The following is a 17,067-nucleotide window of genomic DNA, read 5'->3' on the forward strand; positions in this document are numbered from 1 at the left end:
ATAAGGAAAAGTTTAAATTAAGTTTAAACATATGGATAGGGTTAGAAATGCAGTTGTTCTGTAACTAATGAAAAATGTACATATTTTTCGAAAAAAAAAACACATTTTTAATCATGAACCAAAGATTGTGCCAATAATTTATTGCAGTTAAACCCATTTTTTGGAAGCTCATTCCCAGTTTTATTTCAAAATGTGACTTAATATCTACCAGCGGAACTATACATTACAATTTTGCCTTAATTTTTTTGTAAAGGTGACGTCATATTTTACAATGGGTTTATTTCGCAATGCAATTTCATATCTCAATATCTTATATTTTATCACAATTGTTTCACATAATTGCATCTATATCATACAGTTGGGACTTTATATCTGACAGTGTGACCATATCTCACAATTTTGCCTTTATTTCTTGTAAATGCAACTATTTTACAATGCGACTTTATATGTTGCCATGTAATTTTATATCTTAGGATGTATCTTATTGTGACCTTTTCATAATTGCAACTATATCTCACAGTGGAACTATTTCTCACAAATTTTATTTTGCAGTGTCATTTTATATCTTATAGCTAATCTCAGTATTTTTTTATGTTATTGCATCTATATCTCACAATGGTGCTTTATATCGCAATTATCTGTTGCATTTTTACACTGAGGCTAAAACAGGCTTTCACATTCACAACAAACATAATCTCTTTCTATGATGTTTGCTGTGCCAAAAAATTCAAAACTGGCTCACCTCAAAGCTCTCGACCGACACTTACTGATAAACTGGCATGCGTTTTTTTTTTGTTTTTTTTTATGCAATATATTTTATGTAATATATAATATTATTAAACTTCTGTTCATCCAAGGGCATCAGCTGTTTCCTGTTCCTTCTGTTCAGTAAGGAGATAAAATTAAACATAATTTTTAGTTTCTCAATTACTTTACATTGAATTTGAGATTTCACTTCATTAAGTGAGACTTCAGAGGAGTCATGCCAGTCTTTACCAATACTCATTATGTGCTCAGTGTGAGCACTTCTTATTGTTAAAGTGGATTAGTATTGAAGCATTAATGTAATGACATGCCACTCTGATTTCACATCCTTTATAGTAAATTTCCATCTGCTTATGCTGCGCTGTAAAAATGGGAAGCCTGGTACCACAGAAGCACTAATAAAATGGCTTTAATTATTAATGAATCCATGATGAATTAATTGACGACTTTAATGCTTCAGACAAGTGAAGTTTATTCCTCTGTATCAGACTGAATACTGTTTCCTCTCTCTATTTGTTAGATGTTGGCCGGCTGTTTGGTTCTGTGTGCTGGGCATTTCTGCTTTGGGCTGATAAGAGCATTTGTTGGCAGCTTTTGTGCTTTTATAAATAATTTGTCCCTGCCCCCATAGTCTCCAGGGGTATTTTAGACGAACCTGTTATTTAATTAGGTTGTAGATAAGGCTGATTGAATATTTGAGAAGTCAAAACTAGATGAGACCCCGGTGTTCCAGAGTTTGCAAAGGAAGCCATCCATGTGAATAAATGAATAGCATTATGGGAAAAGCCTGCAGCGTTATTTTTCTCTGCTCACGCTTTGAAATGCACAAAAGAATTATGGGAGACATGTTTCTGACTGTCTGCCATGCTAGTTCTCGGTTGTGGCACATTGTAGCTTGTAAGTGACTTCACAATGCAGCTTTCATTTTAAACTGATTTATTGTGTATTTGTTGAAGGCAAAAGGGCAGAATGAAAGGCTTTGTGACTGAAAGCAATCTTATTACCAGTGCCACAATGAGTCAATTAACAGCAAATCCAGCCATTCTCTAAAATGCACATTGTATCATGTATACATTTTTGCAATTTAATGCTGATGTTTGCGAGGTTCGTGGCATTGAATGTTTTTCAGATATTCAAAGACTTTTTTCAAATTAAATAAATGCATATTTTCTGAATGGTGACTGTTAATCATTGCCTTTTAATTATCAAACAGAGCTGTTAAACAAGCGCAAACTAATAAAGATGGAGAAATCTGCACTCAGGTGTTGGATTCTCAGTGCTGCCAAAATAAAATAAGTCTTGCTTCTGACTCTTATCATCTAAACAGAAAAACTTATAAGAAAATGCAAATAATTTTAAAAATGCCTTGGCGATAAATTCATTGACCCCCAAACATACTGCGCATTGTTGTTTAAGATTAGCAGTGAAGCATGCAAGAATATATTACTCATTTAGCTGGTTTTTGAAGTGACAGGCATGCACGACAAAGCTCAGGTCTCCCATAAATCTCTGCAGCAGCACGAGAACATTAAATATGTAACTAAAGCATCATTTACAAGTTGAAATGCACAGTGTATGTTGGCCAGAATTTTGGTATCAGCGCATTGCAAAAAAGAGAAGATATTGCCCAATACATCCATTGTTTTCCAACCAGAATCACATCCCACATTGTAATGGTGTCCAAACTCGTAAGTACGAATTTCCCAGGAAGACTTGAAAGGGTCATATGATGCGATTTCAAGTTTTCCTTTCTCTTTGGAGTGTTACAAGCTGATTGTGCATAGATAAGATTCCTGAAGTTGCAAAGACTAAAGTCTCAAAACCAAAGAGATATTCTTTATCAAAGTTAAGACTCGTCCACGCCCCCCTAAAACAGCTCTTTCAAACACGCCCCCACATGTCTACGTCACGATGTGAAAATATTTGCGTAATGCCACCCAAATGTTCATGCAAAGAAACAAGGCGTGGTTTCAGTAACCACAGTAGTGTTGATGCAGCCAGGGACAGGGAGACGCTGTGTGTTTCTAGGCGAAAGCAAAAGCAGATGCATTTAGGAATCATTAAGATACAACACAACAGCACAACCCAGATGTTATCACACACATTTTATGGACGACCACTTCGTGAACCTATGAGGTAATTAATACTTTGCTATGACAATCTGGCGCTTCTGAATCAGCGACTGTAAGTATGTTTTGTTATTAGTTTAAGTATTTGCTATTGACTTTTCAAATGCGGAGTTTTGCGCGTCGTGTGAGAGAGAGAGAGAGAGAGAGAGAGACAGGGTCACATCACAGCATGTCAGCTATCTTAACCGTGGCTTGTGTGCAAATACATACGAGCATCATCACTGTGTCTGTCACTCTGTTTCTCTTTCGGGCTTGAACTGATGGTAAAACTAAGGCCATTATTAACTGTCTTTACTTTTATTTTGAAAGCTGAAGCTCGTGATTATGGAAAGGGGCGTTACATTTCCGACGAGTGCTTGTGGTGTTCGACGCGTTTGAGAGAGGCAGTGCATAGAGGACCTACAATAATGTACAGTATTTGAAAAATGTTTTTTTTTGAACATTAAAACATGTCAACATATTCTGTTACACCAAATACACAAAATAATGATCTTTAAAAAATCATCATATGACCACTTTAAAGGCAGCATAATATGTATTCAGTCAAAAATTGGCCTGTCCTATTTCACGGTGTGATCATCACCCATTGCTAAATATGGTTCAGAGTGTGAAATATCTGTGCCCAAATGTCATGTCGCTCTGTGTGTGTGTGTGTGTGTGTGTTAGATTTGGCTCATTCTCTCGGCTCTAGCTTTAGAGGTCTCACTTAAGGACAGGAGACAAGAGCCTAAGCCAGTGTAGTCCTGTTTACATCAAATAAAAAGTGACTTTTCTGTCTCCCTCAACATGTTTGTACTTGTGTTATATAACCCAGCAGGCCTTTGGCTAAACCTTCTCCCATACTGAGACAGATTAGAGATTAGGCCTAGGTATGTTACTGCACCTGCCTAAATTCTGTTTGAGCTTCTGGCTGGATCAGAAACAGTTTGGCAGCTGCGTGGGCCATGTGGAAGTGGAGAGAGTCTACTGCTGCTTTCTGTGAACAGAAGCAAACAGATGACTGTAGGGATAATGATCTCCAGACAGTACACACATCCCTCCGGCCTCAAAAGCAACAACACGAATTAATCAAGCCTTGCATATGCACCTGTCCATGTCGAGGATTAACAAATGCCGCTAAAGTCCTTTTTAAAGCAAATCAGTGCACTCTGCAGTCATTTATGGTGTCACCTCTAGGCTATTTCCAGTCATGCGAGTACAGCTTGTATCTACTTAAATGGATAAAGGCTGAAATCTCCAAAACTGTTGGCTAATCTTGTTGCAGTATTAAATAAAGTCACTAATTGGTTCTGACAAAAGTCATATCATACACTTTAGTTTCTTGAGGTCTTAACCATATACTTGGTAACAATACTAAACATGCATTTAGTTATTTTTATAAAATACTATGACAAACATAATGCATATAACATTAACAAAAAACAACTCAAAAGTCATTTGTTAGGAGTCAGTTGGACTATCGTTTCTATCGCGGTTACACGCTCACGTGACGTAACTGTGCTACGTGGTCATGAAAACGTATCGTTTTTGTGCTTTTTTAAGCATTGCGGTTTAAAAACGAGCCATTTTAAGGGAAAGAGAACTCATTTCTCTATATGCGCACACTGTCTGAGACACTGTTTCTGAGCGCTGTCAGAGAGGTGTGCGCATGTGAAGAAGCTGCTCATAGAGTGCAGCAGTATTGACTTATTTTTGGCACTTCATAGGCCTTGAACGATTAAATATACACTTGAATGTGTCAAAATGCTCGTCTTTGCAAGTATCCTCGTAAACACAGCAAGTCTTAAGGTAAAGCAAACAGCTGTGAAAGAAAACACATGTTTAACAGTATATTGGTTCTGGGTAGCTCTTAAAGTGACAGCAGTCTAATATTCCTGCTGTCTGTAATTCATTATTAATCAAACTACAAAAGAGGAAATCTCTCACTGCTCTTGACTAAATCACTTTTGTAACTTTAATAAGAAGAAATGTATATTTAATTTAGTGAAGAATATTCTGTTTTTGTACATTTGATTACTTTATACAATGTATGTACACTCTTAAAAATAAAGGTGCTTAAAATGTCCTTCACAGCAATGCTATAGGAGAACCATTTTTGCTTCCACAAAGAACCGTTCAGTCAAATCTCTTTCTTACCTTTTTATAATCTAAAGAACCTTCTTTCACCACAAAGAATCTTTTGTGAAACAGAAAGGTTCTTCAGATGTTAAAGGTTCTTTATGGAACCATTTAGACATAAAGCTTCTTCTATAGCATCATGAAGCAACTTTATTTTTAAGAGTGTAGCATTTCTTATTTATTTGTTCTGCTGAAGTTTTTTGTCCCATTGCTTGCTATTAATTTCTTATTCTTATTTAATCACTGACTATTTACTTGTCTTCATTCAGGTTGAGTAGCATTAGCTTTTGGTGATATTGACACTGGTCAATATCACCGTTAATAAGAATTATTAAATTTAAATGTTATCAAAAAATGTTATATATAAAGACAAAAAAACTGGCTCATAAGAGTCTTTCGTTGGGAGTCTGTTAGGTTACATTGGCTGTGTTGCACGTTTTTGATTTAATAAGAAGAATGTGTCATTTCCAATGTGTCATTAAAATTAAAACTGCATGCTGTTTCGCTAAATTCACAAAAAAACACTAGCTCATATGAGTCATTCTTTAAGAAAACGTTCAGTTGGAATGCACTGGTGGTGCTGTATGTGTTTTTATTATTTTTCATAAGAGCTCACAAGAGTCATTTTTCCACAATCAGACTACACTGGTCGTGCAGCATGTTTTTGATTAACTAAAAAGAATCGACTAAATTTCTCTTATTTGTTTTTTAGCAAATGTTCGGTTTCCTCCACATATTGTCATATATGGTATATAAACAGAGCTGTAAGGCAGTTAGAAAACTGCTACTAATACATGATGTTCTTTAACTAAGTGGAAGCTTGACGCACTATTAATGATTAGCCCTTCTCTTCATCATCTCAGTGTGGCTGACTCAGTCACCCAATGAGTCAAGAGTGGCACTGAAAGAGGAAAGAACATTAACAGCCTTAATCAGACATCCTGTGAAATGAAAAAATATAATTATTATGTGGGTGTACAGAGAGTGGTTTGTAACGTGTGGTTGTTTGTGTCTTTCAGCTATTATGTATGTGATGGGGGCTCTGGGGCCAGCTGCGGGGTACCTGCTTGGAGGCGTTCTGATCGGCTTCTACGTGGATCCCAAAACCATCATCAATATTGAGCAAAGTGATCCACGCTTTGTTGGCAACTGGTAAGATCAGTTCTGCATCAGATTGTGTGTAGCTTCATTCCAGTCTATGAAGGAATAACATACATTTTTACCACTTTTTGAGCACATTTTACTAACAGTAAAGCTGGAAATCTCCATTTCAATTAATTAATTTAATTCCAGCCTTTTATAGAATAGCATAAATACCATAAATACAGTTTTTACCACTTTTTGAGCATATTTTACTAGAAATAAAGCTGGAGATAAAATTTCATAAATTTTTCATAAATTTGGAGATAAAATAAAATTTCATAAATTTAATTCCGGCCTTTAAAATAATGGCATAAATTCAATTTTGCCACTTTTTGAGCACATTTTTTTAAAAAATAACACTGGAAATCTCCAATTAATTTTGGTTGTTCTGTAAAGATCAAATAAAAGCCTAATTATCATTAATCCATATCTCTCTGTTCTTAGGTGGAGTGGTTTCCTGCTCTGTGCTTTCGCCATGCTGTTGGTCATTTTCCCCATGTTCGCTTTCCCCAAAAAACTGCCCCCTCGTCACAAAAAGAAGAAGAAAAAGCATGGGGCAGACAGCACCTCTAATGACGACGATGTCCTGAAAGAGAAATCCAACAGCAAAGGCCAGAATGTGGCGTCCTCCATGGGCTTTGGAAAGGACATCAAAGGTGTGTATCTGAAGGGCATGTGATGATGCACACTACAGGAACCGTGCATGTACATATTAGTGTTACCTTGAGGACATGATTATTTTTGTCCTCAACACATTCTGAGAAATCATCAGATTAGCAACGATTAGCGTTTCAGTCATCATATTGAAAACCTTTGGCTATTGTAAAACTGCTTCACTGCAGATTGGTCCTTTTAAGGGGTGATTGTGTGATATAAAGCAAACGCTTTTGTCAAAGCATCTTACAATAGTTATTATAAAGACAGTCCTCTGGGGTTTAGTGTCCTTCACGGAGCCCAGATCTTTGACTATTAGGGTTTGTATCTCCCTTATATAATAATGCAGTGCTGCTGACCACCACTGTCAGGAGATTTTCAAATGCTGATAGAAAAACTGTAGATTGATGATCAAGCTTAAAAAGTTATAAATGAAGACTGCGTAAGCTAGCAGAAGTTGCTTTTCATTATTCATCTGGGAAGAGCATTAATGACAATTCTGCCACCATCATCACTAATACGGTCCCATTCATTACCAAACTGCAGTTACACTGCTGCTGGGAAGTTGATAAATTACTGCTGAAACTTTATCTAAGAGATGACAGAAACCAGTTTCTGCTTTACAACAAAAAATAAAGCAAGTAATTAAATGAGATGAATGTTTAAAATAAAACTCACACTGTGAACATAGTCAACATTGTGAGATATAAAGTTGCAATAACAACAGTCACACTAGAGGAATAAAAAGTATTTTAAAAAGCAATCATAGTTGCACAATACATTAAAAGAAAACATTTTTTTTTTTTAAAGAAACTAACACTTTATTAAGCAAAGCCTTATTCATTTCTATACTGACAGTAAAGACATTTATATTCATGAAAAAAATTCTATTTTAATGTTGTTGTTTTTTAACTTGCATTAAAAAAATTCCAAAAATAAGTATCACAGTTTTTACAAAAATGTTAAGCAGCACAACTGTTTGCAAAATTTATAATAAGAAATATTTATTGAGCACTAAATCAACATATTAGGATTTCTAAAGGATCACGTGACGTGAAATTTCCATCAAAGGAATAAATTACTTTTTAAAATATATTAAAATAAACAATAAAATATATATTATAACTTAAAACTAGAACAGTGTCAATTAAGTGGTATAAATGTCATTGCTATTCTCATCACACTGTGTCTAAACCGTATCCAGATAAGTGCCAATTATTATTTGTCTGGAGAGTCTTTTGTCCTGCTTTATCAAATACACACAAGTGACTACAATCAAGACAAGCCTTGTTCTATAAACCCACTGTAACCTACTTCCATTCCCCCCGGCCTGCATGTGTTTGCATAAGTAGGCTTTCAACATTTCAACTGTTCTAAAATGACTTACAGTAGGCTAGAGTAGTTTCTGGGACTTTGATGTTGAGAGCGACAAGCTGTTTTGTTTATTAATAGGTAAAGCTTCTAATCTAGCTGGCTTCTCTTCTGTCAGTCCCATAGATCCCATAGATGGTATGAGAGTTCAACCTTCAGGAGCAAATTAAAGTTTGATTATAGTTTGTTTACCATGGAAACAGTGCAACAGCGTTAACCTGCTAATTAAAAGAGGCTTTGTTGGCCCTTATGAAGCATTCAGCTAAAATGTATGGGATTTAAATAGATTAGATGAATCCAGAAGAGCTGTGGAGACACCATGTTTAGGTTTAGCTGTCTTTAGAACAGCTAATATCTGTTAGGATGGATTATGACTGGTTTGAGAACTTGTGATGGGGAAAAGAAAGCGGGTCGCGTCTGTGACCACAAGCATATCTTGAAGACATGAAAATAAGTTGATTTTATTTTTTTCTCATTTTTATTGATCCACAGTGTATTGATACTATGCTGGTTATTGGCCTATATTATAGGTGTTTTTATTTTTAACTTTTAAATCAAATTTTTAGCAAACGACATAATAAATATCCATTCATCCTACTGAATATTTTAATTATATTGTAATGGCTAATATCATTTGTAGCATTCACACTGATTTATTTTAGTTTTTAATGTTTCATTTTTAATTTATTTAGATAATATATTACTGACTTTTTATGTTGGCCATTTAACGGTTATTGGTTTGTGCAGTTGCTGATGCTGTTTTTTTTTCTCTTATTGTACAGACCTCCCCAAGGCTGCCATAAGGATCCTCAGCAACATGACTTTCCTGTTCGTGAGTCTGTCCTACACGGCCGAGAGCGCCATTGTCACTGCCTTCATCACTTTTATCCCCAAGTTCATCGAGTCTCAGTTTGGAATCCCTGCCTCCAGCGCCAGCATATACACAGGTACATGTTTTCATCGTAACAGTAATCATTCTATATTTATTTATTTCTCCTTAACACTTTTTCATGTATGGTTTCTTTTCTAGTCATATAACACATTGCACATGATTCACACTCTGTTAATCACATTACAGAACATGTGTTAAAAATGAGGTGTGAATACATGCATGATATTTCTATTCACAGATGTGCCGCTTATTTTGTGAAGGCATATTTGATAACTACTATATAAAGCTATATATGCTTCTTTGTGTGTATCACTGGGTCTAAAGATACCATTAAATTTCATTGTTGCTTATCTACATCAACCCTCAAAAACATTGCCCTCTATCTCAGACTCTACATCATTATTAAGCCGTGCATATGTCAAAATATCTCAGCACAGATGCTCTCTCATAAGGTAATGGGAGACCAGCCAAGATCCCTCATCAGAGCCCACCAGGACTGAGTTAGAGAGTGTGATCCACTTCTGTCAGCACGGGTCACCGACGCTTTCATCCAGTTTGTTTACTGTATAAATTAATGAATATATATAAGACAAATTACAGTCTGTTACTGATTCCAAATTATATGACAAAAAAATGTAGTCAGTAATCCATTGCATTTTAGGTAATATATAATTTGACTGCTTTTTGATTACTTTTGACCTAACTCATTTATTACTTTGATTTTAATAGGATAATCTTGTACCATATTTATATAAAAATACAAAGAAAAACATAAATTGTAACATTGTAATAGCATTGCAATTAAACATTATATTACGTCATATATTGTATTTGATTGAATTTAAAATGTGAAAATAATCCATCTCTATGCAACCTTTATATTAATATTAGTACTGTCAAAACGATTAATTGCAAATTAATCACATACAAAATAAAAGTCTGTGTTTACTAGGGATGGCTCGATACCATAATTTTGGCTTCGGTACGATACCAGAATGTAGTACCTCGGTATCGATACTAAATCGATACCATAAGTGGCAAATAACCAGCCTCAAAAGATAAGTGAATTAAAAAATATATATTATTAATAATAATAATAAAAACAGATTCATCTGTTAATACCTTTGTATCAAAATGAACATAGGTTACATTTTGATGTTGGAGAAAAAAAAAATAGGCTAACTGAAGTAATAAGATGAAAATATATTCAAATCTTATCTTTTCCGTGCAAACTAAATGTCTCCTAAAAAAAAAAAACTACCGGAAACATAGGTTTCATTTTGAAGAAAAACAAATAGCACTGAAGTTGCGCAATTGATGCAACAAATGTTGCTTTATTGTAATAATACAACAATAATTAATAATGAGGTGAACTGAAGAGAAGAAGCAGTGTCATGGAGCTGGAAATCTGAAGGACCTGGAGTGATTCTGGATGAAGGAATGGTCTCTGATCTCTTGTCAGGTGTTCTCTAACCTCTTCAGGCATTATAGGAGAAAATGTAGAGCTGTTAAACTGACAAATGGAGGTTTCAAAAAGTATTGAATAAAAGGGTGCCGTTAATTGTGGCCAATGTGTATTAGAGAAAAACATTTATTTCATAATGATATTTCCCCCATTTTATATTCTTATTATCCAATTAAAGGTTTTTTTTTTTTTTTTTTTTTTTAATATACATACAAAGAGCATACAAAATATAGATACAGACTATAACAACACACAACATAAAACAAGCTAAGTACAAAAGCACACAAAAAACAATCACATTTATGTATAGGTTGGGAGTGTTGAGTATTGTGGGTGTTGAGGGTATTAATTTCTTGAAGTATTTTCTCCTTCCCTCCTCCTCCCCTCCCCATCCTCCTCTTCCCAATAATAATAATAATAACAATAATAATGAGAATATTTTCCATTGACAAGGATCGCAACATACAGACCCTGGGGGGAGACAGGGAACCGATCTGCAAACACACCTCCATCCAACGTCCAACACACAAAACAGGCACACCCGCCTTAGGAATCAGGATTCTTTCTTTTCCATCCCCCTTCCCATTACCCTCTCCCCTCCTTCTTCCCCCCTCCTAATTCCTCCTTTTTCCTTTTCTCCTCCTTTTCCAGTCCTCCAACCATCCACATCCCACTGTCAATCCCAATTCTCCTTGTCAGCATAGGCTGGTTTATGTTCATGTTATGCCATGATGCCATGTGTCTAAACAAGATGTCCAGGACCTCCAGCAGAAATATAGGCCCACAACATCAAAAATATAGCAGTATATTTCATTGTATACATGGGGTACTTTTTATCCCTGTGTTCACCAAACCAATCTTGAGTGTTTGCTGCTAAAAAGCTCAATTTTTTGTTTCATCTGACCATAGAAGCCAGTCCCATTTGAAGTTCCAGTCGTGTCTGATAACTGAATATGCTGGAGTTTGTTTTTGGATGAGCTAGGAGAATTTTTCTTGAAACCCTCTCAAACAACATGTGGTGATGTAGGTGCTGTTTGACCATTTTTTTTTTAAGGTTTTTGTTTAAATATGCACATTAATAATGATGGCTTTTCCAAATATGAACAATAATAATAATGGTGCTTCCTAAGTGGTGTCTCAGTCATTAGTGTCTGTATATAAACTTGCAGGGTTCTGGTTTAGAGTCATTATTGTTGCCCCTAAGCTTGTTGCCAGGATACAGGGAGAGACACAAATCAATGGTATGGTTGCTATGCGGACTCTTAACTATGCTAATGTGTTCTTAGATTGTAACAGGAAAGCAACTTGTTGTCTAGAGCTGTCAGAATATAACCCTCATGCTTAAGGTCTCTCCTTCAAACAGAAGCGAGTAAAACATTCTCTGATTTAAACCCGTGTTGTATTAACAGTAGATTGATATGCCTGCTGAAGTCAGAGCATTCACACAGGCCTGGATGTTTTACACATCAATAGATGCAAGCAGTTTGTCGTTTTTGTGCTGTTTCCTCAGTTATGGCTGCCAAGATTCTCTTCAGCCTATAAGACTGCAGCTGCAATAAACTAGAGATGGACAGAAGACAGATGGTATACCATAAAACAGAAAACTGAGGCCAGGGAGCATCAGATCTACATTTATGTTCCAGCTTTCCTACAAATTAATTCAATTGTAAATCACAGCTTGACTCCAGATTCAACAATGTCTTCAACAGCGTTCCTAGATCACCTATATGAAAGTGAGTTGTTCCAATAGAGGCATTAAAAACTGTGTACGATGTTAATCAAAATATATTTAATTAGCCTAAGTGTAGACTGTTTATGGTTAAGCAATTAATGTTTGATCGCAGAAGTATATCAACTATTTTACAATGGCTCATCCAGTCCGATTCAGAGTTAAGGTCATTGCACACTGAGACTGAAATTTTCGCACATTAAAAAATAAATACGACCTCACGTTGTGCCAATCACGTTTATACATAAAAAAATTCGAATCAGGTTTGATTTTCTGCAGTTTTGCATCCGTAGCATGCATTTTGATAGGAAAGGATGGGGAATACGGAAAAACTCACGCGAATATTTCGGACTCGGTGTGCAATGATCTTTAGAAGTATCGGCTTTAAAAATTAGTTTTTATTTGTGGTGAGTTTCTAAAATAAACCAATAGTCACAAATGTTTTAAGAAGTTTGTTTGTTTGTTTTTATACTCTATAGTTTATATTTATTATTAGTGCTGTCAAATGATTAATCGCGATTATATTAATATTAATAAAAGTTTTTGTTTACATACTATATGTACAGTATGTGTGTGTTTATGTATATATAAATACACACACATACAGTATATATTTTGAAAATATTTACATGTTTTATTGTATATTATATATAAACATATTTAATATATAAACAGCATATTTTTCTTAAATATATACATGCATGTGTTTGTATTTTTATATATATATATATATATATATATATATATATATATATATATATATATATATATATATATACACATAATAAATAAACACAGTACACACTTATATATTAAACAAAAACTTTTTATTTTGGATGCGATTAATCGCGATGAATCATTTGACAGCACTATTTATTATATTTATATTATATTATATGAATGTATAATTATTCGTATTATTAAATTAATCTACTATTATTATCAGGGGTGCACATAAGTGGTACGCAGGTGCGCATGCGCGATCAAAATAAAAAAATGCACTGTGTAAATAAGTTCAGACTGCTCATTTGTGTACCGACATGGTAGACAGCTGTTAATGCACAATCGCCATTTTAGATCGACAAACTGTAATGCTGTATAAGATTTCTTTTCAAACTGAAAGCATAAATCTAGGTTATCCGCCGCCATTTTCAAAGAACAATGCAAAACTGTGACATTTCATTTACTCCGAGATAGTACACGTACGTCTGCAAGATAAAAAAGTTTTTATCATAATTTGTAACTGTTTACGATGTGATGTTCATCTATACTCCTAATGAGCTTAATTGTTTACAGATGGAGCTTTGTTAAGTGGTCATGTGTTCATCTTAAAAGAGATGAATTTGAACATTTGTATACTCCTGATGAAGGTCGTGTGACCGAAACGTTGTGTTAATTAATAAATATTACTTTTTTGCAAGTTACGATAGTGTGCGGGAATTACTTGTCTGTTGAGGCGATCCACCTGGTTGGTCCTTTGTCCTACGCACCTATCACTTGCAGGTGTGCGATGGAGTTTGATCACTAAATGTTTGTTTACTTTAAAATAATTATAGTTTTATTTAATACTTTATTTAATAACCTTTTTATCTTTATTTAAGTGTTATTATAATACCATTTTAATTATTTTTATTATCTTTTAAAATATAATAGTATTATCACACTTTATTATTTTGTTTATTATTTAAAAAAAACTAAATAAATAAATGCAATAATATTATCATCACTATTATTAATTAATTAATTATTATTATTGTTGTTGTTGTTATATTTACATATTCCATAATCATAATAACTTTTTAATTATTATTAGAATTTATTTTTATATTACTATATTTATTTAATTAATATTAACCATCAGAAAAGAAAAGAAAATCTTTGGCCAAATAATATTTGTCTAAGTGTAGGTAATTTACATTTGCTAATGTAGTTACTTAGCACATTATTGTAGAATGTGCATCACAGGTGTATGTCTGTATTTTATAGTGCCGTCAAACGTGACTCATTTAATCACAATTACAAGTTAGAACTGTCTGTTTTAATAATAGCGATTTTAAATTTGTCATATAATATCAAACGGAGGCTTGATAACAAAGTGTTTCTTTGTGGATTTCTTGGCTTTTTCATTCTCATGCATCTCACTGTCTTCAAGTCCACATGACTTCAGATAGCACTAATGACGGCGAGAGAGCACGTGTGTGTGTGTGTGTGTGTGTGTGTGCATGTTTATGTGGTTTATGAGGACACAAATTGGTATAATGACATGGGTATGACAGAGGTATTACAATATGAAGGTGGTTTATGAGGACACTGCCTATGTCCTCGTAATTCAAAAGGCTTAAAAAACATACTAAATGGTGTTGTTTTTTTTAATCTAAAAATGCACAAAGTCTCCTGTGAGGGCTAAGTTTAGGTGTAGGGTTGGTGTAGGGCAATAGCACACACAGTTTGTTCAGTATAAAATCCATTACGCCTATGGAGAGTCCCCATAAACCACAAAAACCAATGCGTGTGTGTGTGTGTGTGTGTGTGTGTGTGTGTGTGTGTGTGTGTGTGTGTGAGCGCACACGCGAGAAAGATCTGTCATTGGGCTGTGGTCATTAACACCCTGCTTTGCTCCAGCTTGTGGCCTACAGGAATCATTGTACTTTGCCTTTGCTTGTCCCAAGCTGCCCTCCTCCTCAACACACGCACGCAGCTCTGTGCCAGCTGTGCGTGCAGCCAGGGCCGAATCTCCCAGGATATCCTCTTAAGGAGACTTTCTCTGCTCTCTTTCTAGACAAACTGAGGGTTTGTGTGAATAGTGCTTGTTTCTCCTTCTCCTTTCACGACAGGGAGGTGTTCCTGACGCACTTCTGGCTAAATATAGCCCAGAGGAACACATGTATTGGCTTCACACAGCCGTGGTTGTCTCGTGAACGGGCGTTCTTACCACCTGTCAGGTTGGAAGGGTATGTGTTTATCCACGTGTGGGTGTGCGAACATTTGATGGAGTGTAATGAAGTTAGGTGTAATCAGCTTGAAGCTGACTGCCGTGGATTTCCTGGCTAGTTTATATGCTTTATATGCTTATGTTAGTTTGGTGCTAGTAGCTGGTGAAGTTGGCTGGCTAAGGAAGTTTAGCCCAAGAGGTCAATGTTTGTCTGGTTAACATGATCCAGATAACCCCTGCAAGTAGATTTTGCAATTGCACCATCTATAATCTTTCTCAATTGACGACCATTCAAAATGAGCTGTATATTCTGATACATGATTTATTTTTTTCAAGAAGCATATAAATAGTCAATTTTTTAAATTTTTATAGTAGATTTTTGTCAGTTAACACAATGCTGTGCTAGTAGGTTTAACTGTTAGCTAAGAAACATATATAGCTAATATTTCATTATGCTATAATAGTCAAGTCAAGTCAATATTATTTGTATAGCGCTTTTAACAATAGTAGATTTAATAGTAGATTTTTATCATTGCATGATTTATTGCAGTAAACTAATGAGGCACCTATGTATGTGTGTGTATATATATATATATATATATATATATATATATATATACTGTATATATGCTTAAAAGTGTAAGTGAAAACAAAACGCAAACGAAGTGAATGTCATTTCAATTAAAATTTTATTTGATTATTTTATGTGATGTTCAAAACATTTTCATCATGAAAATGATTGCTAAATATGGTAAAGTTACTGTTCTCTCATTTCTACTCAAGGACTGAATAAAGTACACTTAAAAGAGCTGTCTCAGCCAATAAAATGGATAGATTTAGCAGTGGAATAGTATATTGCGCCCAACCACACAACTGTCATTGAGATAAATGAGAATGCTAATGGATATTGAGCTCCTTGGTTTAGCTGGCAAAAAAAAAAACCTAAAGGGGTTACCTTGACTGAAGCAATAAGGGACTGATGTTGAATTTGATTTCTGTGTTAAGATTGTGTTATGATGCATTTATTAGAGAGTGATCTTGAGTTTCTTCCCAGCTTTTCTTACGCGTTATAAATTAGCTTTTACGAGGCGCTCACTCTTGACCGTGCTGAAAGCAGGCATGTGCTTGCCTTGCCCACCCAATGGATTTACACAGTGACCTCGGACTGCCAGCAGTCAGCTTTGACTTTCAAATCCCAAGCTGTGATGCCAGCACGTGTGCCACACTGCTCTGCCTCATGCACATTTCTGTCCCCACTCACTGTTATTCTGCCAGCCTCTGATGTCTATCTGTGGTTCTTAGTCACTTGATCACTACATAAGCATTTGTCCTTGGTTCTTTATATTTTCCTTCTTTTTGCTTCCGTTTTTAGACTCTAAAATCTACAGCCAAAAGGCTGTGACGTGAAAAGATGTTTTTTTTCTTTTTCATGATGGTCCTGTGAACTATGTTCAGGATATTCACATTCCTTCAGGTCTTTGTGTTAACTTCCACCCATAGAAATATGTGGACATTCCTTTCCTTGAGCTGCATTGTCACATTTTACTTTTATAATTTTGTAGAATTTTATTTTTGTACTCTATCTGTCTACCTATCTGTCTGTCCGTCCGTCCGTCCGTCTGTCTATCTATCTCATACGAAATGAGGAGGAAAAGTCCTCAGTATTTTTTTTTTTTAATGAAATTCATGTCCCAGTCACATTTTCTTGGTTAAATAAACAGTACTTATCAGAAAAAAAATAAATCCTTATATTGACTTTGTCTTATTTTGACGTGACAAAGTGGTTATATTTAAGTGTGTGAGTTGTTTACTTATTTTTTTAAATTAGTGGTCCCATTAACGCCATTATATTATTCATTCAGACTGATT

The 17,067-nt window shown here is 34.9% G+C and overlaps 1 protein-coding gene across 1 annotated transcript in view; it reads left to right on the forward strand.

Moving 5' to 3' along the window:
* Window positions 1–17,067, forward strand: part of LOC306863046 (solute carrier organic anion transporter family member 5A1-like) — a 45,171-nt gene that overhangs the window by 20,959 nt on the left and 7,145 nt on the right. The window contains exons 3-5 of the mRNA XM_079406205.1: window positions 6,032–6,164; window positions 6,600–6,811; window positions 8,963–9,127. Of these exons, the coding sequence (XP_079262331.1) occupies window positions 6,032–6,164; window positions 6,600–6,811; window positions 8,963–9,127 (510 nt within the window). The remainder of the gene's footprint in view (window positions 1–6,031; window positions 6,165–6,599; window positions 6,812–8,962; window positions 9,128–17,067) is intronic.

Source organism: Barbus barbus (genome assembly GCF_936440315.1).
Source record: "Barbus barbus genome assembly, chromosome: 44".
NCBI classification, from domain to species: Eukaryota; Metazoa; Chordata; class Actinopteri; order Cypriniformes; family Cyprinidae; genus Barbus; species Barbus barbus.